This window comes from Manis javanica, chromosome 5 (genome assembly GCF_040802235.1).
Source record: "Manis javanica isolate MJ-LG chromosome 5, MJ_LKY, whole genome shotgun sequence".
Classification (NCBI taxonomy): domain Eukaryota; kingdom Metazoa; phylum Chordata; class Mammalia; order Pholidota; family Manidae; genus Manis; species Manis javanica.
In genome coordinates this window covers 48,597,865-48,624,686 of record NC_133160.1, presented here as the reverse complement: position 1 = coordinate 48,624,686, position 26,822 = coordinate 48,597,865, and the positions used below count along the sequence as shown (strand labels likewise).

The 26,822-nt window shown below is 35.9% G+C and overlaps 1 protein-coding gene across 3 annotated transcripts in view; it reads left to right on the top strand.

The window, feature by feature from the left end:
- The first annotated feature begins 2,886 nt into the window (after positions 1-2,886).
- The window catches only part of SMARCA5 (SNF2 related chromatin remodeling ATPase 5), a 43,126-nt gene continuing 19,190 nt past the window's right edge, over positions 2,887-26,822 (top strand). The window contains exons 1-10 of one of the 3 annotated variants that reach the window (XM_037022452.2): positions 2,887-3,499; positions 7,018-7,092; positions 13,120-13,286; positions 15,482-15,582; positions 16,985-17,085; positions 17,870-18,049; positions 19,261-19,416; positions 19,524-19,655; positions 22,097-22,165; positions 25,245-25,354. In XM_037022452.2, the coding sequence (XP_036878347.1) occupies positions 3,335-3,499; positions 7,018-7,092; positions 13,120-13,286; positions 15,482-15,582; positions 16,985-17,085; positions 17,870-18,049; positions 19,261-19,416; positions 19,524-19,655; positions 22,097-22,165; positions 25,245-25,354 (1,256 nt within the window). In that variant the 5' untranslated portion in view covers positions 2,887-3,334. Of the gene's footprint in view, positions 3,500-7,017; positions 7,093-7,277; positions 7,297-13,119; positions 13,287-15,481; positions 15,583-16,984; positions 17,086-17,869; positions 18,050-19,260; positions 19,417-19,523; positions 19,656-22,096; positions 22,166-25,244; positions 25,355-26,822 lie in introns of those variants that run through there. The other 2 variants (XM_037022453.2, XM_073236993.1) reach the window with 2 other exon arrangements.

Sequence of the window (26,822 nt, the reverse complement as noted above, 5' to 3'; positions counted from 1 at the left end):
AAACACGGTTAAAGAAACTATTCCCCTTCCCCTTTTCCTTATTGAAACAATCATTATTATTACCTGCCCTCCAACTAGACTCTGATCCTTATATGATTCTTCAGGTTTAGAGTATCTAACACTTGAACCCAGAGATCACTATATCCCAATTTAATTGGGATAATAAAAAGATGAGAAAATGAATTTCAAAGAAGTTAGATAGCTTGCCTGCATTTACACAGCTATTAAATTCCAGAGCCTGCACGAGAATCTAGGTTTGCCTGACTCCCCAGCCTCTCTGTTACCACTACACTCTCCTAATCCTATATTATGATATCAATTCCAGAACTGTTAGTTTTCACCTATTAGTCTTTGAAGAAAAATAGGCCTTTGTGAATTGTCCACCATATAGGTACCTCTCTCTGCTTAACACAGCTAATGTCCCTATAGCTCACTTTCCAGGTATCCTGCCTTTTCCACCTCCCTCTTCTTCCTTTCTGCTTCTACCCCCTGCTCAAAATTTGTTTCTCTGTCCCTGATGTTAAACTGGTGGACTCAAAAATTCTGTCTCCTCTTCCTCCTTTCTTCTAAGTATCTTTCCTCTATATAATTTTTCTCAAAAAAATTCTTATACAGCTTTCATATATATGCTCATATGAGAAACTCATAGTATAATGCACATGCTAAAAGATGATTGTCACTTTGGTGGCAACTTTTTAATTTTTTTGCGGTTTTATTATATTTGCATGCATGCCATAGACAATACACAGTATTATTTTTGTGTGTAACAATTTTACAAAACTTGTAACATACCACCCTTATCTTTTTTTTTAAGTAGGTAATTTTATACTTTCTAGCAGCTACATTTTTTTTGGTACCATTAATATACAATTACATGAGCAACACTGTGGTTACTAGATTCCCCCCATTATCAAGTCCCCATCACATACCCCATTACAGTCACTGTCCATCAGTGTAGTAAGATGCTATAGAATCACTGCTTGTCTCCTCTGTGCTATACTTGCCTTCCCCGTGCCCCCCCCCATGTTATGTGTGCTAATTGTAATGGTGGCAACTTTATTGCTTTTCTTGCTATTTATTGCTTTCCATAAATAGTTGTAAGACTTAAGATTTATATACTTACGTATATTTTCAGAAATTCCAAACCAGGACCCAAGATATTTACCTTTCACTATGTAGTGAAGAAATATTCTGAATACTAAATAAATGTTATATTCTATCTACTTAACAGTACCAAAAATTAAATATTTATTCAGTAAGTATTTACTGAGGGTCTATATGTCAGGTGCCACCCTACACACTACCTTTTCACACTTCCACACAATCTTTTTTTGGTGGAAAAATTTTTTATATTTAAAAAGTTTTATCAATATACACAAATTATTTTTAGAAAAGTAAAAAAAAATACAGATAAGCAAAAAAGAATTAGGAAATACATACGAGTTACAATCATTTTTGATTCTTTTATGAATATCCTTCCAAACTTTTATGTGTATTGTCGAAATTTTCTTTCAGCTAGCATATAATAAACATTCTTCTAAATTAATGGTTGTTAAAGGTTATTAACAGCTCATTTTGTGGGTGTACAATAGTTTTCTTAAATCGTGCTTTCCACGTTGGACTGCTAGCCAATTGCTAGCTTTTTGCAATTCCATGTGAAGACTATGAGGGCATTTTTGTAGGCATTTTTCCTCCTCATACATCCTTAGATTGTTCCTTATAGTCTCAGGGATAGCATTTCCAATAGGCTGGGGGACATTTTTCCAGATCTCAATTATAGAATTATCGTTCTATTGTTTACAATTTGCAGCTATGCGTTAAAAGGCAATCCCTCCTGTTTGAAGTTAAACATAGGTTAGGCCAAACATTAACTCTTGAAAATTTTTTCTCCTTTATTCAATAAATACTGATAGAATAGTGGACATGGGGATAAAAAGATGAATAAAAGCCTGTTGCAGGGCAGATAACAATTTACTGTAGTCTGCAGTTTTGTTATCAAATAGAATACTATGTGCTTAAATTCTTCAGTAGATGAATACACAAAACCCTTAGGCTGTGTTGAAGAAAGACTACAGCAGTGCATAAAATTAGTGATTACCTGCCATATATCCTTAAGGAGCATAATGTACATTTTTACTTAATATTTGGTGGTTGAAATAAAGATACAACCCATTGCCTCTCTTATCTGTGATTACTCGTATTTCTTACACGGGAGTATGCACATAATTTGCTTCCTTTTAGCATGTAAATTCAGAGGAAATATCATCTAACCCTGTACCGAAGGGAAATACAAGAAATTTAGAATGATAGAGTTAACATGTTAAGACTAAAGACAAAAAAAAAAATCACACTAACTCACATTTTTCCTTAGACTACAAAAATGTGAAACGTCACATAGGATAACTATAAGGTTGTCAACGATATGGCGTCACACTTGGCTGATGCATTACTGGAAATCTTTTTTTGGTGGAAACATTTTTAATATTTAAAAAGTTTTATCAATATACACCAATTAATTTTTGTGCATTTTGTGTGTATTAAAATTAAATTTTGTGTAATTTTTGTGTATTAAATTTTGTGAAGCACAGGTCTCCGTGTTTCAGTAGGCGGCGGAAAACCTGGGCACATTTCCAGGGAGTGCCACCGGTCCCAGCGCCTGTCCAGCAAAGAAGGCACAGACGGCCGTGTCAGTGGGCCGTTACCGAAGCGTGTAAGACTGCGCCAGCATACAAACCTATGCCTCCAAGCTCTTCCTCGAGGCCCCGCCCACCCCTTGCCCTACAGTCCACGGGGGAACCTGAAGGGGGAGTGGCCAAGGGTGAGGAGATAAGAATGCGCAGGCGCAGTCGGAACCCAGTCAAATTAGCCAACTATCAATCTCGCGAGGGTTGAAGGTCGGTGGCGTAGGTAGGTGTCCTGGATGCTGGCGAGGATAGATAATATCTACCAGAAGAAGAAAAGGAGGCAGCGAGGCTACTTCCTCGCGTAGGTCTCTCCTTCGCTCTCCTTTCCCCTCCCCTCAACCTTCCGCTCTCCTGTAAATCAGCCCGCCTTCCCTAACCTCGGTGACCCGGCTGGCCCCGCCCACTCCCGACGTGATTCCCGCCGTGAGGTCAGCGCCGGTAGAAGCCGTAGCCCTGCGGAAGAGGCCAACGTGAGAGGCCAGGCTGCTGGGCCTGCCTCAGGCTCGTCGCGGAACCGCGGCGCAGGGGGCCTTCGGTGGGCTCTCCCTCCTCCATCAGCCTGTTGTGACGTAGCCGCCCAGGCCTCTGCCGCCTGCTCATCCCTGCCGGGCCCGGCCTCTGGCAGCGGCGGGTGACGCAGACGGAACAGCATGTCGTCCGCGGCCGAGCCTCCGCCACCCCCGCCTTCAGAGAGCGCGCCTCCCAAGCCCGCGGCCTCGGCCGCCAGCGGCGTGAGCAGCGGCAACAAAGGCGGCCCCGAAGGCGTCGCGGCTCAGGCGGCCCCCTCCGCAACCGGCGCGGACTCCGAGGTGGAGGTGAGGGCGCCGCGGTGGGGAGGAGCCACTTCCCTCGGCTCCCAGACTTGGTCTGCGCCCCCGGGTCCGCAATGGTGCCGTACCGTCGGCGCCTTTGTGCGCAGCCTACACAGGCCGGGCCAATGGGCTCCGGGCGTCACAGCTGCCTTGTTTCTTCGGAAAACCTTGCCGTATCTTTGAGCGCTCTTGTTAGCACATTTTCTTGATTACTGGGACCCAGAGGGGTCAGCTCGCTTTTCCCCCGCTGAACTTCCACTACTCTCGCTCATTAGTGATTGTAGGTTTTAGTGTACACTTGGCGTGGGGAAAGGGCGGTGAAGACATGCACCTTAGGAGTGAGGGGTGGACGGGCGACATGGGGAAGGTGTTAAAAAGCAGCGCGTCTGAAGTCTTCGTCCTGCTTTTCTTCAGCCCAGACTTTGCGGGGCGGTATCTGTTCTGGCAGAGACAATGGCGAGAGCTGGCTGGCCGAGTGCGATGTGGGTATGAGCGGAACGCAGCCGCCCTTAGAGGGAGAGGCGGCCCCTCCCAGGTCCTGTTCCTCAGGAAGGGACGCGGCCGACGGTGGCTGCTGCCTGGAGCCCATCTCAATTAGGGGTGAGGGGTGGATTGATGGCCGGACGAATAAGTTAGTCGGGGGTGGTTGGTTGGCTTTCAGTCCTGGGCAGTTCCTCTTTTTGGGCTTTGGTCTGTTTTTAAAAACTCGTATCGCTTTTGTTGCCGAGCCTGCCGTCTGGGTTGGGGCTGTCCAGGGCGTGGTGACTACGGCGGGGGTGGGAAGTTTGAAAACTGCCAGGCGGGTCTTTTGGGTGTGCTCCAAGACTTTGCTATGTCTGGGAACAAAGTGCTTGCTCCTTCCAAATTTTATTCTTGGCCTTCGATCTGTTTTGAGATATTTTATGGTCGCACACCAAAGATTTCTGGGATTTTTCCATCCTTAGATAGAAGAAATGAAGGTGATAAGGTGATAGTGCTCTAAAAATGGACCTCGATGCAGAACTAAGGAATTCTTGAGAATTCAAAAAATTAACACTATAAGGAAATGGAAGCGCAGTTTTAAGTTGAGGCATTTGGCCCAGTAGTTTTATTTGGGCCCCGAAGATCTAATCTAGGATGGAGTAACCCTATGTTACTAGTTCTTGAAAACTTACAGTCTTGAGGGCAGGTTTTAGTGGACTAGGATATCTAATATTTTGTAGTTGTGATTTGAGATTTGTTTCAGTTTCCTGTCTGGCTTTGCCTTTTTTTGTTTGTTTGTTTAAGGCTTTAAATGGTTCTTTTGGCAGAACTCTGTATCCCGGATTGTGGCTTAAGGGGCTTTGAAAACGTAACACTTACAGAAATTGTGTGTAAATGGGCAATTCTCTCTGATGTCTATAGTTTTCATCAGCTTCTCAGAAAGGTCATATTGGAATAACAACCAATGTCTCAGTAGAGACGTTACTTTAATACCAGAAAGCCAAATAATTTAAGGCCTAAACTGGCTTTCATTTGCTATTTTTAAATTAAAGCTGTTTTTTTAATTAAAGAAATTAAAGTTTAGGTATGAATATTGGTGTAACAAATACCAAATGAAGTCAGTGGTATTTCCATTTGCCAGATGGAAAATTGAGTCTTCTGGTAAGTAGAACCTTTGACAGAACACAGGTCTAGCTCCAAAACTAACCTTTTTCCCACACAATTTGCCCTGTCATTCTTACAAAAAAAGATACTTGACAGTTCCATTTATTGAAGAATGACTTGTTTATTTTTACCTTTCCTCTATAGGAATATCAGTAATTTTATCTTGCACAAGTTTTTTTCACTGAATGGTTTTAGTTTTGATTTTTTTCTCTTTACATTATAGTGTGAAAATGTTTTAAAATGTGCCTCAGTCTGTTTTTTCTTAACCGAATTCTGAAGTCATTGAGTTCCACTGGTAAAAACTAAGTTTGAGCATACATACATACATAACATGCCTGACAATTTCAGTGTTTCACAGTTGCAGACTCTTCTTGTTAAAGATCGTGATGCTGGGGTTCTTGTTTGCAGAGTCGAAGAATGAACTTAGCAAACGCCCAAGGTAGGAGAGCCAGGGAGAGGCTTTTATTGAGAGATAAAGGGAGAGGACAGAGCTCCTGGCTTGTGCCAGGAGGGGACAAGAGAGTCCATGATGGTGCGTTGTCTAGGGTTTTATAGGCAGTTGAAGATTTTTAGGAACGTGAATAAAAGGCTTAGGGGTGTAGACTTGTTAAGTGGTTCCTGAATATTTAGAATTAACACAAGGAACTTCCTGCTCTGTTTTCTCCCTGAGATACCGGTCGGTGTCTTTTCAATATCAGAAAACAGTGAATCTTCATTCATTAATTTTTTGCTGATAAAGGCTGACCTTTCCAGAAATGTTAGCCAGCTTTTCTATGTATTCGATTAATTCTTCCTTTTTGCCCTGGCATACTAGTAGGTCAAGGGAGTAGTCTTGTTTTTTATTATTATCTTTTTGGCAATGTCACATAGCTGGTCTTTCATTCATCCTCATTTCTCACTATTGACTAGATTGATAGATAGGGACACTATATACCAATAATTGTATGACCTCAAGAGCTCTGTAGTCCAGGTTTTTTTTTTAAACTGAAAGAAATAACAAGTACTATGGAAAAGCACATATTTTTTTAGGGTGTATTTGACCTTCCATTACCATTTCGTGAAGTAGGCTAGGTAGGTGGCTTTGTTTTTACTTGTGGAGTTGAGAGATTTGTGACCTTACAGTTAAAGAGGTGCCTAAAGGCCTAAGCAGTTGAAGTTAGATTTGAATTTAGGTCATTTGACCTCTTCTAGTACTAAACAGCTCCCCCTCCATGGCCCCTCCCCCAACTTCTTAATCACGGCTTTACTATGGTATGTCAAGCAAAGATTTTGTACATCGTTAAGGAAAATTACACTTTTATCACCGGTTCTTATGCTTTTCTTTTTTAATGGATGAGTGGAACTTTGCAGTGTAGAAGTTGTTGGTATTTTTGTTTGTGGCACTTTGAATGTTACAGAATGAATAAATTTGCAGGAATAGCACATTTATTAACAGTTTAGGAATCGTATTGTAGTTACGGAATATTCATTTTAGGTTGCATGATAAATATCTTGTAATAGTTCAGGAGATGGAAATCAGAATGAAATAATGCAACTTTCCAGGTGTATATTTGTGTAGTAGCCCAGGAGATACTGCAGTTTTGTGATTAAGAGGGAAAATGTTTTCTTCACATTTTATACTGTTAATTTGGTTTCAGACTTTGTTGATTAGAAAAGAAACATTTGCTGAAAGCAATTTTGTTCTAGGATGCTGTAGATTATAATCTTTTTTAATTATATGGGTTAAATAGTTTATTATCATGGTATTTAATTCCATCAGGGTGTCCTATCAGGTTACATGGCAGTCATTTAAGTATCTAGGAAGTTTGGGACAGACGTGTATTACTAGAGTGTTTGGGGCAGAAGGTGTGTTGACTATTCTTGAAGAACAGTCCATGATTTTTCTCTCCTACTAGGAAGTATTTGATGATGCATCTCCTGGAAAGCAAAAAGAAATCCAAGAGCCAGATCCTACTTATGAAGAAAAAATGGTATGTTCTAGGTATATGAATAACCTATGAATAGTCTATAATAACTTTTGTTAGGTGATTGAATATACCAAACTTCTGTGATAAATTTTTATAATTGCACAGATATCCATTTGAAATATGTGTAACATGGGATACCAATGTTCATATCTTCCTTGCCTGTGCAAAGCAAATGCAGAAGTATTCTGTGAATGCACATAATAACATGTAAGTACTGGGGTTATGTAAACACACTATTTTAAGACTTAGTGTCTGGGAGTGACGGAAGTTAAAGACCAGAGAATTAGTTATTCAAAGTGTCTTTATTCGTCTGTCTAGCATTGTAGTCTACTGTACAAAGAGATTAATATATGCTCATTACTTACAGCATTCTTAACAATATGGATGAGAGCTTTACTAAAGAGAACAGGATACTGTACTTGAATCCTTGAACATCCCAACTCATATTTCATTATCTCCTTAGAAAAAAAATTTTTTATCATGATTTAACCAGTACCTAAAAAAGCTTTAAATGTAAATGCAGATTCAATAGTACTGATGGTTATCAGTGAATGTTTACTATGTGCCAGGCCTGTTCTAAGTGCTTTGTATAGATGAATTAATTTAATTGTATTGGAATCTTAAAAAGTTAAAATCACATGGAAATAATAGCACTATTGCACAATATAATACAGTATGTTCTTAAGAGTAGGTACGGTGTGTTACTCTTCCTGTCTTCAGCACCCAGTATCTGGCACATAGATTTTAACAAGTATTTTCTGAAACTTACTTTTTCCCTCTCCCTTAACTCTCAAGATCAGTAAATATTTTTGAATCTCTTAAATAGCTTCAAAATCCTAAAAATGTGTGTTACATATATACATACGTGCATAGTAGATATAAAAATGTGTAATATATGATATATAATTTCTGTTTTCTATGTCTATTTCTGTAACTGTCCCATCTACTTTCTTTGCTGTCACACTTAAAGAAAAAGGTGTATTTGCCAGCTGTCTTTCTCATTCACGCCTTTAACCCTTCACAGTTTAGATTCTCTCATTACAACTGTAGTAATGAATCTAATTGCCAATTCTTTGGCTAAATTTTAGTTTCATTCTCTTTGATCTTGTGTTTGACATTGTTCACCACTCAGAAATTTTACTTGCTTTGAGAGATGTTTTTTTCCCTTGATATCTGATTTACTTGACTCTTCGCCCTTTATTACATTCTGGACATTGTTTCTTTGACAGTTAGATCCTTGTCATTAGTTTTCATCTGCCATCTTCAAACTGAATACTTCTGAACATTTATCTCTACCCTGGCCCAGATGTCTCCAACCATTGTATTGTCATTTGTATGTTGGACATTTAAGTCCCTTTGGTACCTTTTTTTTTTTTTTTTTTTGAGAGGGCATCTCTCATATTTATTGATCAAATGGTTGTTAACAACAATAAAATTCAGTATAGGGGGGTCAATGCTCAATGTAGAATCATTAATCCATCTCAAGCCTAATTCTCGTCAGTCTCCAATCTTCTGAAGCATAACGAACAAGTTCTTACATGGTGAACGAATTCTTACATAGTGAATAAATTCCTACATGGTGAACAGTACAAGGGCATTCATCACAGAAACTTTCGGTTTTGATCACGCATTATGAACTATAAACAATCAGGTCAAATATGAATATTCGTTTGATTTTTATACTTGATTTATATGTTGATCCCACATTTCTCCCTTTATTATTATTATTTTTTTATTTTTAATAAAATGCTGAAGTGGTAGGTAGATGCAAGATAAAGGTAGAAAACATAGTTTAGTGCTGTAAGAGGGCAAATGTAGATGATCAGGTGTGTGCCTATGGACTAAGTATTAATCCAAGCTAGACAAGGGCAGCAAAACATCCACGGATGCAGAAGATTTCTCTCAAAGCAGGGGGGATGAGGTTCTGAGCCTCACCTCTGTTGATCCCCAGTTTCTCACCTGATGGCCCCCCTGTGACTGTGCCTGTCTTAGGTTGTTCCTCCCTTGAGGAATCTTACCCGTCTCTGGCTAACCAGTCATCTTCCGGGGCCATACAGGGAAATGTAAAGTTGGTAAGTGAGAGAGAAGCCATATTGTTTGAAAAGGTTAGCTTTTTACTTCTTTGCAGATTTATGCCCTGTGGCTTCTATGCCCAGCCCTTGTTTCGAGATATCTTTACCACCTGGAGGAATTATGATACTCGGTAAATTCGATATGAGGCACGAATTCTAATTAAGGGTTGTAATTAGGAAGGAAAAAGAAAAGCTATAGAGGTAGCATATGGAAGAAAACATGGGAGGATTGATTATTTCTTTGACATATCTTCTTGTAGAGTACCTTAAGTATGTATAGGTTTTAAACTACTAACTAATTTGCACACACATATTAACATAATAGGAATACGGTGACATAAACAAAGCAAATCTATAATTACCATCCATCTCCAGTGAAGCCAAGAAAACCATTTAGGCACCCTTTGGTACCTTTTATGGAATATCAAAAACTGAATTAAATCTCTGTAGCCCACACAAAGTTCCTTTTAATATATACCCAAGCTGTCCATGACAGTACCTCATAATTTTAATAGTCTTGCAAGTCTAACCTCATAAGTTATTTCTTTCATCTTTTTCCCATCACCCTGGTTCATTTTACTTCCATTGCATGGGCTATTTTATTGGCTTCTTTGTTTGCCTCCTTTGTTAAGATCTGGCCTCTTCCAAATCGCTTAATATTTTTGCAAAATGTGTTTAGGACACAAATTTAATTATTTAATGGAGGTTTTCAGTGATCCTTCACAATATTTTTCATCTTTATAAGTCACCTTTATTGCAGATCTTTCCTCTTTTCTTCCAAGTTTTCCAATCTCCTAGTTTCATTTCCTTTTTCAATATTATGATCTTGACTGTGACAGTTTTGAAAGCCAGCTCCCTTTTCATCTGCTAGTTTCTAACCAGTCTCGATATCCACTCTTAATTTTTGAATTTAAGATGCTGAGTACTACTTCAGAAAACTAAATCATACTGCTGATTGGTACCAGAATAAATTAAATTTCCGGTTTTTACTGTCTTTCGGCTTTCAGTATTTATTGCTCAACAATCCATTTAGCTATTCTAAAACTTTACTACTATGCTTAAACTTTTACTCCATTTCTGCCACACCCTTATTTTCAGTCTTCCTCCACAAAAAACTGCAGGCTTATCTTCAGTTTAGTTCCTATTTCCCAACATGGATGGTCTCTACACATTGTTTCTGCTTTAGAGAAAAAAGCTTGTACAAGGCTATTGATTTTAATCCTCCATTTGATTTTATGATTCATGTCCTTCAGGCTTATGATCTTAATTCTGTTGTTTCTTCTTTTTGGAATCTGTTTTTCTGCCTTCACCTCTTTAAAATCTCAAGTCATTTTTATTTTTACCTTCCCATTCTCAACTAACAAGGTCTTCTTCTGTTTTTCCTCCTAACCTTTGCCGTACTTTACTGAAAGCTTACTGTGTAAATATTGTCCTGAACTGCTTGGTTCTTTGTAACAAGTTTATAACCCCACCGCCACTTGAATGATAAACAGTGAGAGAGAATTTTGAAATAATTGACTCTTATGTAGAACCCTCGTGAAATTTCTACTCAATTTCTTGATTAAGTAGGACTTGATTTTTCTACCTGTAAAACTCAAACTTGACCATGTAGTTTAACAAGAGCCTTGGATATTTTTGATATGATGGGTCATGAATCACATTTTGAAAAAATACTATATTAAGATAACTAGAGCCATTAAAAGTTTTTGAGCATTAAGTGTGATAAGATCTAAAAATTGGGGAGGGGTACCCCCCTTTTGAAGCATCACCTGTGAGAATTTTTCTGATCATCCTGGTGAAGATTTCAGTGCCACTCCCATTTCCAGTCTCCCCTTTATTTTACTTCTAAGCATTCTTCTCACAATGTTACATAATTTGCCTCTTATGTTTATTTTCACTATTAGATAAAATGAAAATTTCATAAAGAATCAAAGTGCCTTTTCTGGTAGACACACAGAAGTATTTGTTGAATGGCTGTTTAAGAGATAATGTTGATTTGAAAGCATTTGATAGAAGTGAATTTGAACACTGTAGCATAATTTTTACCTTAAAATGTCTAGGCTCTGACCTATCTGAATTTATTTTCAGAGCCTATTTATCTTGATCCAAGCATAATTATAATTATAATTACTGAATAGTCTGTTTTTAGCCCCCAACATCATGTTCTTAGCTTTTCTTTTATTATATATGAATTAATAAATGAAATGGTACAAAATGCATACATATACATATGTAATTTAAAGCAGTTTGTAATCTTCATAAACAAAAAGGTGAAGCTTGTCACCAGGGAGAAGCAAGTTGATGGCCTTTTACTAATTGTGCATACTGGGCTACTTTGATGACTGTTATTTGTGACCCAATGAAACACTAATACTACATGCCTTCCTAATAGCAAATTGATCAGACAACATGAACACTTCTGGTGTTTGCTAGGTAAAATGTCTTTTTGTAATTCATTCTAAGACATTTTTAAACATTTATAGGCAGATATTTTGAGTAACAGATTTGTTTCTTGAGCTATTCTTGTTTCTTCTTTTTTAACCAGACTGTTAGTGTGTCTGTACAAAGTCTTTTGCCTCTAGATTTCATTGTTTATTTTTATGAAAACTTGATTTCAAGGTTCTTGAGTTTTTTTCAAGTTCTTCTATTCCTTTAGCATGATAACGGAATTTTCAGTGTAGCAGATATTAGATATGAAAGGAAGAAGCAGTATTAAGGGGTGCATTGGATTAACGAATATTTCATGAACTTAGTAGGTATTTTTTTTTTTTTGAGAGGGCATCTCTCATATTTATTGATCAAATGGTTGTTAACAACAATAAAATTCAGTATAGGGGGGTCAATGCTCGATGTACAATCATTAATCCATCTCAAGCCTAATTCTCGTCAGTCTCCAATCTTCTGAAGCATAACGAACAAGTTCTTACATGGTGAACGAATTCTTACATAGTGAATAAATTCTTACATGGTGAACAGTACAAGGGCAGTCACCACAGAAACTTTCGGTTTAGATCACGCATTATGACCCATAAACAATCAGGTCAAATATGAATATTCATTTGATTTTTGTACTTGATTTATATGTTGATCCCACATTTCTCCCTCTATTATTATTATTATTTTTATTTTTAATAAAATGCTGAAGTGGTAGGTAGATGCAAGATAAAGGTAGAAAACATAGTTTAGTGCTGTAAGAGGGCAAATGTAGATGATCAGATGATCAGGTGTGTGCTTATGGACTAAGTATTAATCCAGGCTAGACAAGGGCAGCAAGACATCCACGGATGCAGAAGATTTCTCTCAAAGCAGGGGGTCTGAGGTTCTGAGCTTCACCTCTGTTGATCCCCAAATTCTCACCTGATGGCCCCCATGCGACTGTGCCTGTCTTAGGTTGTTCCTCCCTTGAGGAATCTTACCCGTCTCTGGCTAACCAGCCATCTTCCAGGGCCATTAGTAGGTGTTTTTTAAGCCCGATAACCTTTTTAATACTCAGCACAGCCTTACTGATGAATGACCAGTGTATTTTTCCCACTTAGGAATAAATTCACTTGTTTTAATTTTTTGCTATTCCTTGATCAACTGTATTGAAGTATCATTGACACAGTCATTTTAAGTTTGTAATTCAGTGAGTTTTGGCAAATACATGCAATACTCTAACCGCCTTACAGTAATAATGTAGTTTTATCATCCCCCAGAAGTTTGCTCTTGCCCTCATCCTTTTGCCACTTCAGATCTGCTTTCTATCACTAGTTAGAATTTCATATAATTAGAATCATGAAGTATGTAGTCTTTTATGTTTGGCTGCTTTCTTAGTATAGTGCTTTTGAAACTCAGCTGTAGCATGTGTTAATAGTTTGTTCGTTTCTATTGCTGAGTTCATTGTATGGAGGCATGCTGAAACTTTGGTTTCTGATGTTACATTAATATTCTGATAAAATGTGTCTTAAATTTTTTGCAGCAAACTGACCGAGCAAATAGGTTTGAGTATTTATTAAAGCAAACAGAGCTGTTTGCACATTTCATTCAGCCTGCTGCTCAGAAGACTCCAACCTCACCTTTGAAAATGAAACCAGGGCGCCCACGAATAAAAAAGGATGAGAAACAGAACTTGCTATCAGTAGGCGAGTGAGTAATAGTTTATATCTCGTAGTTGAACCAAATTTATTTTTGATACACTTCACTAGAAGCATAAAAATCACTTAAAACAATTATTTTAGTGCTGTTATTTATTTGGCCCCATTTGGTTTTGTAGGATCTAGCCCTACATGCTGAAATAAAAATTTTATATAATGTCTTACTTTTTTATGTCCTGCAACAACAATGTCAGGGAACTCAAATGTTAATCCATTCTTTGGAGAGGAAACAAGGGAAGGGATTAAGCAGCCCATTTAACAGGAAGTAATTAGAATAATCCAAGCCTGAATTTAAGTCTAGGGCATGTTCTAGTCTCCTAAACCACACACATACATCAAGAGTATTGCTTTTATCTGAAGTCTGTTCTGGTGTGTGGAATGTTGTGATTTGTGCCACAGCAGTTTAAATATTTGTTATTAAATTGTCTTTGCATAAATTGAAGGGTCAAATTGTATGCCACCCTGAGCTTGTTGTTCAAAGTGTGTAAAATAACTCTTACATGTTGAATTTTAAAACTCTTCTTTAATTTTTGTGCTTTGGAAAGCTAGGATATTTAATTAGTAATGATAAATAGATTTAGGGCAGTCTCATTTCCATGAAATTGGCTGTATGTAATTCTCAAAGTGAAAAATGAATTGTGATGAGTAATTAAAATATACTTTGTTATCTAAAAGGCTATTACAAAATGCTGTAGTGTTAGGTTTCTGCACATTTACAGAAATATGGAAGTATGTTTCTGTCTTGAAGGGTTTATCACCAAAAACAAGCATAATATGGACCTTAATTTTCTTGGGGGCATTCCTCTAATTTACTGTCTTATTCCTTACCCATTTTGTGTATCACAGAGGACTTTTGTTTCAAAATGTATGAAACTTGGTGAGGGAGAACATTGCACTTAAGATGTATTTAAACTGTTCAGACATGAGAAGTTTGCAGCTGTTTAAATAGCATCAGTCTTGTGCTCTGGAAATGCAAACTACTCTAATAGAGATTGTTATGGGGTAGTCAGTATCATGTAATGAAAAGACACACTTCTTTTAAGATCCTGTAAGATAAAGATAATCTTTACTAAATATGTAATAAAAATACTAAGCTTGATCTTATTACTGTTACTGAGGAATAACACTGTGGGGTTGACAGCTTTCTATACCCTTCAAACCTTCTTATATGAAAAGTTAGCTTAGGCACAGTAATTAGAGTGAAGGTACTATTCTTGAGTATAAGGATGTACATGCTGCTTTTTTTCCCCCTTCCATTATCCACAGTATATATGCAATGATTCCTCAGTCTGAAGTAATAAAGCACATCCCAACCTTTATCTTCAGTTTTACAACCATAATAATCAGACATTTTTATGCTATACTGTGTAAGAGACTTTATTAAAAAGATGAAGTTCTGTCCTAGTTTATGGAGAACAAATTGGGATTGGGGATAGATCCTTGCACTAGGTTTCACAGCATTAAGAGTGCAGGGAGATAAAAGAAAAAGATATTTTGATTAGAACCATTTAAAACAAGCAAGAAGATCCTTGCCTATTTATTGCCTTGGCCTGAATTTCTGAGGAATTCTTCTCTGCCTGGGAAGGCTGGTTATCCTCTTCCACAAAGCATGTAGTTTTGGTAGCAATCAAGCTATAAATGAGATTTAGAGGTCACAAGAGTGGCATAGTCTACTGTTTGCTAATATAAATAAAAATGTTTGTTAAAGGTATTCAGTTGGAAGCTTCAGAATTGGAAAATAAGTAGTTTTACTAACCTGAGACCTTCAGAGATTAAGAAATCTGTCAATATTATGACTTGAGAAAATCATTTTTTAAGGGATGTGTCTGACTTTTGGGATGTAGAATCTGGGCATGCATATTTCAAAAAGTTTTAAGTAATTCTGATGCATCAATCTAATGAGATTTTTCTGACAGGATATTTCCTTGAAATTATCACATTTAAGTTTATCAGGTCTGGTTAACTTAAGATACATATTTTAACAATTATATTTTAGAAAGCCATATAAAAATATTTCAGATTTAAATTTACTAATAATTTTTACTGTTTACTTTTAGTTTTAATTTAGATGCTTATTAAAATACTGTGGAGTCTTGATCAGCCACATGACTATTAAGATTGAATTACTAGTTGCTCGTAGTTCACATTAAAGCTAAAAGTCAGTTAATGTTGTCTTAAACCTGACAGCTACCGACACCGTAGAACAGAGCAAGAGGAGGATGAAGAACTATTAACAGAAAGCTCCAAAGCAACCAACGTTTGCACTCGATTTGAAGACTCTCCATCATGTATGTTACATTTACTTAATTACTTGATATTTTTTAAAAAATCTCTTATTGAGAAATCCTTTGGCAAATGTTTTAGATTTGTCTTGGCTGTAATTTATAAAGGGAATTTTTATTAATGTTTTGAAATTTATTGATTATGAAATGAACTTAAAAGATTTTTTTTCTGTATGATGCTGTATTTCAGAGGGCCATAAAATGCCATTACGTTTGTTGTTGCCTGAATGCAAAAACTACAAATGTTTTTTGCCTTATATTTGCCCCACATTTTTAAAAAAATGTGTACAAAAAGGCACTTAAAGATTTGTTTACTCATCTCCTGATTTTGTTTGTTTTGAACTTTTTTCTGAAATGTGCCTGTTATTAATGGTTTTCCAAAGAGAGTTTTGTTAACCAGGTGTAAGTTTTACCTATACATAATCTTGATTGTCTGGTAGTATCATGTTTGTCTTAACTGAAGCCTACGTTTTTTTCTTACCTCCTTCCTCTTTATCACTTGATGACTAGTTTGTGTGATTATAGTGGTTGTGAACAACAATAAAGGTCAGTATGGGACATACAGTTTGGATTGTTATTCAGTTAATTGTAGCCTTGAACTCTTGCTAAATTGAACTTTAGGCAAAGTAGGCTCTAGTTAGAAATTCAGCAATCTATTTAAAGTGTGTACTTTGAGATTATGTTTAATTAGAGTGCCCATTTTCCTTTTCTTTTCATGAAGGTCAAGGCCAGAGCCAGATGTAATGGTACAAGGGGAAAAGGAAATTTGGATTATTTGGGTTATCTCTTTTTCAAATTCTTCTGCTGTAATTAATTTTCCTAGTGTTGGTTAGCTTTTCATCTTAAAGCAGTGTTTTTCAGAAGGGAATAGGGCACAGCATGTACATTTTTAAAGAAAAACAGCTGATTGTGGTGCATATAATTAGTTATTATTTCTGAGGTGGGAAATATGTAGTAAACCCTGCAAGAGATAAAGGGAAAACAATTTATTTCCTATTTTCACTTTGTTAGAAGGAAAACAAAATCCCCAGAGAACCTCTATTTAGGGCATTATGGAAGGTAAAAACATTTGGTTAGAAACACTTGTGATGACATCAAAAAGGAAATAAAGAGGCCAAAGACTCCATAGGACCTAGTATATGGGTAACAAAGGAATTGAGTGATTGGCGTGGGTACTCTGATGGCTGCAGTCATGTTTCCAACACTTAGTTATCCTCATATCCATCCACTCTTTCTCCACTCCAGACCACAGCATCTACTTCTAGTGACTTGGAACTTAAAAACAGAAAAGTCAGAGTGAACACATACATGTAGGCCCAAGTTAAACTACAGAGGATCAGATGAAGGGAACTGTAGCTTACCTGTGTTTCTTGTCTTTAAAACGTGCATTGTATGTTTTTGTTTTTAGATGTAAAATGGGGTAAACTGAGAGATTATCAAGTTCGAGGATTAAATTGGCTCATTTCTTTGTATGAGAATGGCATCAATGGTATCCTTGCAGATGAAATGGTATGTGTTAGGTAGATTTCTATAAGGTTATGTTTTATAATTTAAAATATTTTATATCATTAAATTTGTAAAAGTTAAGGCAGTATATCACATAGTTCTTGTTGATAATGTAGAACTGTTATTAGCAAACTAATACTCTGCAAACTGGTGTAAGTGGTTCACTTAAGTTGCATAAGGATCTATGCTTCAATTGTGAGGAGTTATTATCTATGAAAATTTAATCTAAAAATAATGCATTTTGAGAAACATGCTTTTGGTTGACTTTTGTAGTATAATGATTTGGCCATTTTCCCCCCACTCATGTAATATACACAGTTGGGATCAATTGAATGTTTAATTTATCATCAATAGTTTCTCCAGCATGCCAGCTTATACAGTTCTATCTCACAAAATGTTTTATCTCTTGCTTAGTACTTAGTAGTTAATGCAGTGAATGTTTTTAAGTCTCCATGTAGCTATAGTGCTAAAATATTTAATTCCTTGAAGACAGTCTGGACTCAGGAGAAGTGAGTCTCACTTTTAGCCCTGCCCATTGTCATTGTGGGAAAGTCACTTAAGAAACTTCTGGGCCTTATGAGGATGGTAACAGTAACTTTCATAGACCTGTAAAGGTTAAATGGCATAACACTCATAGACTTGACACATACCAAGTTTTTGCCATTTGTTAGCTATTGTAAACACACACAGCTTTTTTTTAAATGCTCTTATATATATCAGGAAGTATAAATATGGAAGTCTATTTTGTTTTTGTTTTTCATTGCTTTGTGATTATTCCATCTTTCAGGGTCTGGGAAAGACTCTTCAAACAATTTCTCTTCTTGGGTATATGAAACACTATAGAAACATTCCTGGTCCTCATATGGTTTTGGTTCCTAAATCTACATTACACAACTGGATGAGTGAATTCAAGAGATGGGTACCAACACTTAGGTCTGTTTGTTTGATAGGAGATAAAGAACAAAGAGTAAGTTTCTTGTATTTCATTACATTTTGAGTATTAAAAAATAATTTGAATTTAGGTTTTGGGGAAGGGATATAGCTACAGGAGAGAGAAAAGAGAAGGGACCCAATAATAAATTTGGTCTTCACAAATATTAGTTATATATACAAATGTGATTTTGTCTTGGTGGTTAAGAATCATACTGAGGAAAAGGAATGTAGACTGTAGAATGGTACAAAAATATAGTTTCTTTTGTTTCCGTTAAAAAGTTTTGCATATGTGAAGTGTTTGGAAATTAAAGGAGCCATATTTTTAGGTTGAAGTATATACTGGTAACATAGAATAGTAGTTGTTAACAATGGACTGAGTCAACTACAGTATTTTGATGACTTGGTATGATACCTATTGAAATAAGTTAAAATGTTGGTCAATTGACACATTCTTTTTTGCAGAAGAAATGGAAATAATGATACTGTTAATGCAAACATCAGACTTAAAATTTTACTAATTATGTTGAAAGATTATGTATGAGATTTTGTTACGCCTTCATTTGTCCATCAGTGATGATTCTAGATTTCATATTTTCCCTTTTATAGATACTTTGGGTATTTTAAGTTACCAAATTGCTTTCTGTTTTATAGCCCAATTATTTAACTACTCTTTGCTTTAGTTTCCTCACCTGTAAAATGAGAAGAATATCAGTGTCTTAATAGATCTATGAACATGAAGAATGAAAATGTTTACTGCAAACGATCCTTCAGTCCTCTGTCATTATGTCAGAAACCCCCTTTTCCTTTGCCTCAGCCTGTCTCCTAAGAATTTCAGTACCTGGTGGGATCAAAGAAAAAAGATATTTGAAGAGTTAACATATAGACATCTTACTACACTGATGGACAATGACTGCAATGGAGTATGGGGGGTGCTCGATAATAAGGGTGAATGTAATAACCACATTGTTTTTCTTGTGAAACCTTCATAAGAGTGTATATCAGTGATACCTTAATAAAATATATATAAAGAGCCTATAGAATTTTGCACTGATTAATTCTGTCAATTATTTTATTAAGTGGCTCTGACACTGAAATTATTAATTTGAGTTGTTTCTAGATGCTTGCATATTATAGATAACACTATCCCTTTTTAATACTCCCATTCCCTTTTACATATTATATATTGTCATCAATAAATTTAATATATACTTTCTGTATGATAAATTTTTTTCTCTTGCTATACAGGCTGCTTTTGTCAGGGACGTTTTATTACCAGGAGAATGGGATGTATGTGTAACATCCTATGAAATGCTTATAAAAGAGAAGTCTGTTTTCAAAAAGTTTAATTGGAGGTACTTAGTTATAGATGAAGCCCACAGGATCAAAAATGAAAAGTCTAAGGTAATTTGGTATTTAAATGTGAATATCATTTGTACCTTCATTTAGAATTTGATCAATATACAGAATATTCTACAGAATATTCTAATGACTGAATTTGGTTCTTTCAGTTATCAGAAATAGTGAGGGAATTCAAGACTACAAATCGATTATTATTAACTGGAACACCTCTTCAAAACAACTTGCATGAGCTCTGGTCACTTCTTAATTTTCTGTTGCCAGATGTCTTTAATTCAGCTGATGTAAGTATTTCTTACTGTTTTCTGCTTGGAATACTGTTTTTGTTTAATGCTGTCCATTTTTGTAATAGAATTGGCTTGCCTTTTAGCATTGCCTGAGGTAGTCACCTTTTTAGGCTTTTATATAGTTAGAGCCTTTGGTAACTACCACATTTTTTATATATCCTGAGAGTTTACTTTGGTGCCTTTTGATTTCAACATCATTTTAAAAATCATTGTTTTTGCTTTCTTGAATGTCATAGATTAGCTTTCCTTTTTGGTGTCATGTTGGCCTGTTTAAGTGACTCTGGGTGGGCACCCTTAAGTTTTTAAGGTGCTGCTCGGGATATTCCCTACATGAGTGTGCGTTTCCGTTGACTGTTTTAAGTCCCAGAGATGGCCTCTCCCCAAGATGGCTGTCAAATTTGGAGAAATCTGGCCAGCCATTCTTTTTTTATGGTCTAACATGAAATCTGATCTTTACCTTTAATAGCTTATTTGCAGTGATAGAAATGGTTAATTAGCTATTTTGAACTATTGGTTGTACTTAAGAGCATAATATGTATATTAGGAGTCTATGTTACTAGTAATTTTATTTTTTTGACGGACCAGAAGTCATTTTTGAATCTTTTGTTCCCATGGCTGAAGTGCATGTTTGTGGCTTTGAGTAACTATATTATTATATTTATTCAAATAAATTCAAAAAATATTTTAACTTTGGTTTGTTGTGTTTAAGGCTCATTTTTAAAGAATAGAGAAACTTGTTTCTGAAAGACATTTAGTCAGTCTCTGAAAGTTTTAGTTCTGCTTTTATGTATTTTGATGTTTTTGAGGTAATTTCTTACTCTTCACTGACATTCATTTGAACACTAATCTCTGTTAAAGCTTTGTTTTAGTTAATACAATGAATCTTAAGATTAATTTTACAACAAAGCAAATAAATATGCTCAAGAGGTAGTGATAGGAAAACAATTCTTGTCACAGCCTACCCAAATACTAATGAAATGCTGTTCATCTCAGTTGCACTTGTAGTAAGTTTAATTCAAAGTGACATTCAAAGTGACACCAGTAGTCTGAGTGGCCTTAGAGAACAAACTATAAAGTGATCTTACTTTTTAATTTTTAAGTTAAAATAAAAAACTTTTCAAGAACACTGATTTTCTAATTCTATAAAACTTACTTTCCAGCTATTTTCTTTTCACTATGAAACTTGTCATCTTGACATTGAGAAAAATGCTTATTAGGAAGTAGTATGATTCTCAAGCTAGCTTTAAAATTAACTGCTAACAGTAAATGACATATCTGACAAGAGGTTAACATCAAAAATATATAAAGAACTCACATGCCTCAACACCCAAAAAGCAAATAACCCTATTAAAAAATGGGCACAGGATATAAATAAACACTTCTCCAAAGAAGAAATTCAGATGGCTAACATCCACATGAAAAGATGCTCCACATCACTAATTATCAGGGAAATGCAAATTAAAACCACAATGAGATATCACCTCACACCAGTTAGGATGGCCAACATAGAAAAGAATAGGAACAACAAATGCTGGTGAGAATGCGGAGAAAGGAGAACCCTCCTACACTGCTGGTGGGGATGTAAACCAGTTCAGCCATTGTGGAAAGCAGTGTGGAGGTTCCTCAAAAAACTCAAAATAGAAATACCATTTGACCCAGGAATTCCACTCCTAGGAATTTACCCAAAGAAAACAACTCAGATTCAAAAAGACATATGCACCCCTATGTTTATTGCAGCACTATTTACAATAGCCAAGAAATGGAAGCAACCTAAGTGTCCATCAGTAGATGAATGGAAAAAGAATAGGTGGTACATATATACAATGGAATACTATTCAGCCATAAGAAAAAAACAAATCTTACCATTTGTTAACAACATGGATGGAGCTAAAGGGTATTATACTCAATGAAGTAAGTCAGGCAGAGAAAGACAAATACCAAATGATTTCCCTCATTTGTGGCATATAACAACGAAGCAAAACTGAAGGAACAAAATAGCAGCAGACTCACAGACTCCAAGAAGGGACTAGTGGTTACCAAAGGGGAGGGCAGGTGGGGAGGGAGGGAAAAGGGGATTGTAGGGTATCATGATTGGTGCACATGGTGTGTGGGGGGTCATGGGGAAGACTGTAGCTCAGGGAAGACAAACAGGGACTCTGTGGCATCTTACACTGATTGACAGTGACTGCAGTGGGGTATGGGGAGGGAATCGATAATGGGGATGAATGTAATAACCACATTGTTTTTCTTGTGAAACCTTCATAAGTGTATATCATGATACCTTAATAAAAAATAATGATTGCTAACAGTGACACCAAGGATTGAAATGAATGAATTTTGTTGTTTACAACTCAAAATCATCATTATATCTAGCATAATTAGAGTTTTTGTTTTTAGTATTATCTGGTCTTAATATATTTTTTTGTTTGTTAATCTAGGACTTTGATTCCTGGTTTGATACAAATAATTGCCTTGGGGATCAAAAGCTAGTTGAAAGGCTTCATATGGTGAGTATTTTGGAATAGGGTTAAGCATATTTCTAATGGGGAAAAATGATAAAAGGTTTAAGTTAGTGGATTATTTTTCTGTTAACATAAAGGATAGTGGCTTTAGAGTCAGATCTGTTTGAATCCTGCCACTCAATTGTTTAATCATACAATGGGGGGAGGAAGTAATGTATGGCAGTTTTAGTCTAGGATGGAATCTAACTTAAGAGAAAAAGTAATTCCTTAGGGTTAAAAAAAAGTTCAGTGGGGGAAAAAGTTGTATAAGGGCTATTACAGGTTTTCAAAGCTTAGTTCTATTTACATTGCGTAGAGGAATCTAACAGATTCAGTTCTGTAAAGGTCCATCTGTTGTTAAATCCAGTGACTATCAAGCAATTGTTAATAGTGCTTTGTGAGCAGAGTTGAAATGTTTTTGCTGTGATTTATAGCTTTGCTGCTATCTATGAAGATTCACAAGTAAAAGTTAATAGGTATTTTTCTGACAGACCCCAGATTAAGATACCTTGGCCAACAGCATAAAGCCAGACCTTTATAGTTTATAGCATAAAAGGCCTCTCATGATCTAACTCAGGGTTTCTCAACTGTTGACATTTCTGTCTGGATGATTTTGATGGGGACAGGGAAGGTGATTTTTCCTGTTTAGATGCCAGTAGTATGCACCCATTTGTGACAACCAAAAACGTTTCTAGGCTTTACAGATGTCCCTCATGGGGGCCAAAAATTTCCCCCATCACAGTGATAAAACCTTTATAACATTCTCTGACATCTATTTCACTTTTTATATCAAGCTTTAATTTGCTTAAATTGCTGACCCAACTGTCACTTTCTGTAAACATTGTGCTAATTCTGATCTTGGTCTTCATTATTTCTCTCACATCTGGGACCCCTCTTCTCACCCTCTTTACTAATACCTGGTCCAGTATTCAGTGGTGATGTCACCTTCCACCGAATCCCAGGCTGAGGCCAGCCTAGAGACTCCTGTGTACCCTGTCTTTAATAATTCGGGCATTCTAACATTACAGAACTTTGTACAAGGTGTTGAAATGATTACATAAAGGCAGCAAACATGTCTTATATTTGCCTTTGTATCCCTAGCACAATACTTACCATAGTGGATATTTGAATAGGGGAAAAAAGAGTAAGTTTATGAATGTTTTAGCTATTTCTTTATATGTTAATTATAAAATACTTCTTATTTACTGAAATTTTATTTTGTTAAATGTTTAAGGTGATGATCTAGACAGCTTATTTCAATTAAATGGCATTCAAACATATAGGTACTCAATTTAGATTTACTTACTCAAAGGATTGTGGAACATATATATCATGTAAAACTAAAACAACCCACACAATAAAACCAACCAGTTTTGGCATCTCTATTTGTTCAGACAGTAGTGTAAAGATGCTTATTAAATCAGGGAGAAGAGAGTCTGGTAGCTACCTTTCTGTACTTTGTCTTCAAATTCTCACTGTAACTCCTGTGGTCTAGTAATGAAAGGATATTCAGAATCAACATGGATATACTTAGGAATGAAATAATTCCTGCTTGATGAAATAAATTATCTGATATAATGGAAACCCCCCAGAAAAAAAATCTAATAGCATTTATTTTAGTAACCCCAAAATTCATGGGTCAAATTAGTGGTTTCTTTGCTAGTTTTACCTAAGTTTGTCCAGCCTGGGCAATTCTGGAAGAGGGCCAGTGGGGCTGAAGGTCTTTACTCATATATCTAGCAGTTAGTGCTGGCAGTCAGCTAGGGCCCTAGTAGCTTCCCTACATAATGATATTAGAGAAGTATTGCTAATTTTTTTCACCAATTTTGTATTTGTTTTGTGGTGATGGTATTTTTATAAGCTAGTATAAATCAAAGGAGGATAGCTGTAAGTTACAATCTGTTTTATGAAAATAAATGAACTGCTTACTATATACAACATGGACATGTCCCAAAAACGTGTTGAATAAAAGAAACCAGATATAAATGGGCATATACTGTATGACTGTACGTGCATTAAGTTAATAACAGGCAAAAGTAATCTGATGTTAAAAAGTAAAAATACTGCTTACCTGTGGGAAGGAAAGTGGTGATAGTGACTGGGAATATTACAAGAAAGATGTCTGGGATATTCTATTCATCTAGATGATGGTTGGTTATATGGGTATGTTTGCTTGATAAAAATTTATTGAACTGTGTAGTTACAATTTTATATGCATTATGGTCTACTTTTATAAGAAAGAGATAGTAAGTTTAAAAGCTAACCAGAAAGACATTGTAAAATGGACCGAGCCATTTCATTAACATGTCAGACAATTTACATGCAGGTACAGTTAGTCCCCCCTTATTCATGGGGTATATGTTCCAAGACCCCCAGTGGATGTTTAATCTATGTGTAGTACTGAACCATATATATGTATAATGTTTGTATACATAACTTGCCTATGATAGTTTAATTTATAAATTAGGTGCAGTAAGAGATTAACAGCAATAACTGTAATAAAATAGAAACCATAAAAATATACAGTAAAAATTAATGTGCATGTGGTCTCTCTCAGAATATCTTAACTGTACTGTACTCACCCTTTTGGGGATGATATGAGATGGTAAAATGATGAGAGGAAGTGAAGTGAATGATGTAGGCATTGTGATGTAGTGCTAGGCTACTACTGATCTGACAGTACGTCAGGAGGCAGGATTTGCTTCTGGACTGCTGTTGACAGGAGGTAGTTGAAACCACTGAATGTGATGAAACCACAGATGAAGAGGGACTACTGCAAATTGTTTTAACCTGCAGGCAGTAAGTATTGAAAAATCATCTTTAAAATTTCCTGTTATTTTTAGTATTTAGTGACAGCATAGCAAGTATATACTCACTACATATATTGAGTAAATAATGATCTTGTTTTATTACCATTCAGGAATTGATTAATAATAGATCATTATATATTTAGAAGGTAGAGCCCTACAAACCAGTTGATATTCAAGCAGAAAATTTTTTTTCCATTTATTTAATGGATAATGTTGAGATCCAAATATCACTCATATTAAAGATAAAGTCAACTTCATTTCTTTTTGTGCTTAAGGTATTGCGCCCATTCCTCCTTCGAAGAATTAAAGCTGATGTTGAAAAGAGTTTGCCTCCAAAGAAGGAAGTAAAAATCTATGTGGGTCTCAGCAAAATGCAGAGGGAATGGTATGTGTTCTGAGATATTTTTGAAATTGCTATTGATTCTTCACTTCCATTTTTATTTTGTTTTTACAATTTATGTCTTCAAGAAATTCCTTTTTGCTGGTTTGAACACACCTGAAGAATTCTCTGTTCATACAACATAGCATTTCTTATTCATAGCTAATTAAATTTATTATACGAAGTCTTGAAACTGTTAGGTGGTCTCTCTCAGAATATCTTACTGTACTGTCAGGATGGAAGGTTTATGAATCCAAAAATTAAACTTTACCTTTAATTAAACAGGGGTATATACATAAAGCCCTGTACTCAGAGTAGGTTTTTAAAAAAGAAGCTGTGGTGGCACAGAGGTGAGACCTGTGGTTAACTTGGGGGTTCATAAATACTGGATCTCGGGTTAGTGCTAGTCTCTAATGAAGTTGGGAGATTGTTTGTAGGTATATGAGGAAACTTTTTCACTACATTTAATTAATAAAGCTACATTTATTTAATTTCAAATACTCCTCTCTGAGTTAATGTTTTGTTTAAGCAGGATACAGTATCTTTTTGTGAAATTATCATGATGATTGATACATGGTAGCTATTTTTAAATAGCTGTATAAGGCAAAGTAAAGTTGAAAACATTATAAGGTTTTTCCTTTTTAGCTTTTTCCTTTTCTTTTAAGGTTTTATTGGCATAGGAAATCCAAAGGCTAGGAACCACTGACTTAGTGTTAAATTTTTTTTTGTAGATAGAAATCTCAACACGGATAGTTACATTTTGTTTTTGTGAATAGAAATCTCAACATGAATCAATAATGTGAAGTGGCTGCAGAAAGAGATAGTTACCTTAGCATATATTAATGTAAGTGCAATGTTCAAAGAAGGAAAATAGTCACCCTATTCTTTACTGATTACACCACATCTCAAGTGTATTCAGTTTCATACTTAGTTTTGATAAGTATTTACAAGGGGGTGGAGTTGGTGAAAAGACAGAAAGGATATAATGTAAAAAAAATGGACATGTTATCCAGGGAAGAAAGGAATACTGTACAAAGTAGATCATCCTAAGTATTCTCCAAACTTTGAAAAGGCTTTAATAGAGTAGCAAAGATAATTAGGTTTGTCTATATGGCTCTAAAGTACCAAAACCAAGTCAGTGCTAAGGAAAGACAAATCACAGAAAAAGAATTGTGATGGAAAGGTCTGCCTTAAATAATACGTTGTGCCCTGTAATTGGAGTTACGTATCAATTGCTTAGGCTATTTAGGTTATTTTGTTTAGAGGATACAATATCCTGAAACTTTGGCATTTAGACAGATTGTTCTTTCCTGTAGGATGTCTGTCAGTTCTTAGTATGCATCCAAGGTTTTTTTTACAGTCCAGCCTTAGCTTATGTCTGTATTTTTATTGCCCTCATTACCTCCCCTCCACCCCTATGTACTTTTACTTATATTTAAATCACATTGTATTCATCTTATTCTCATCATGCCTT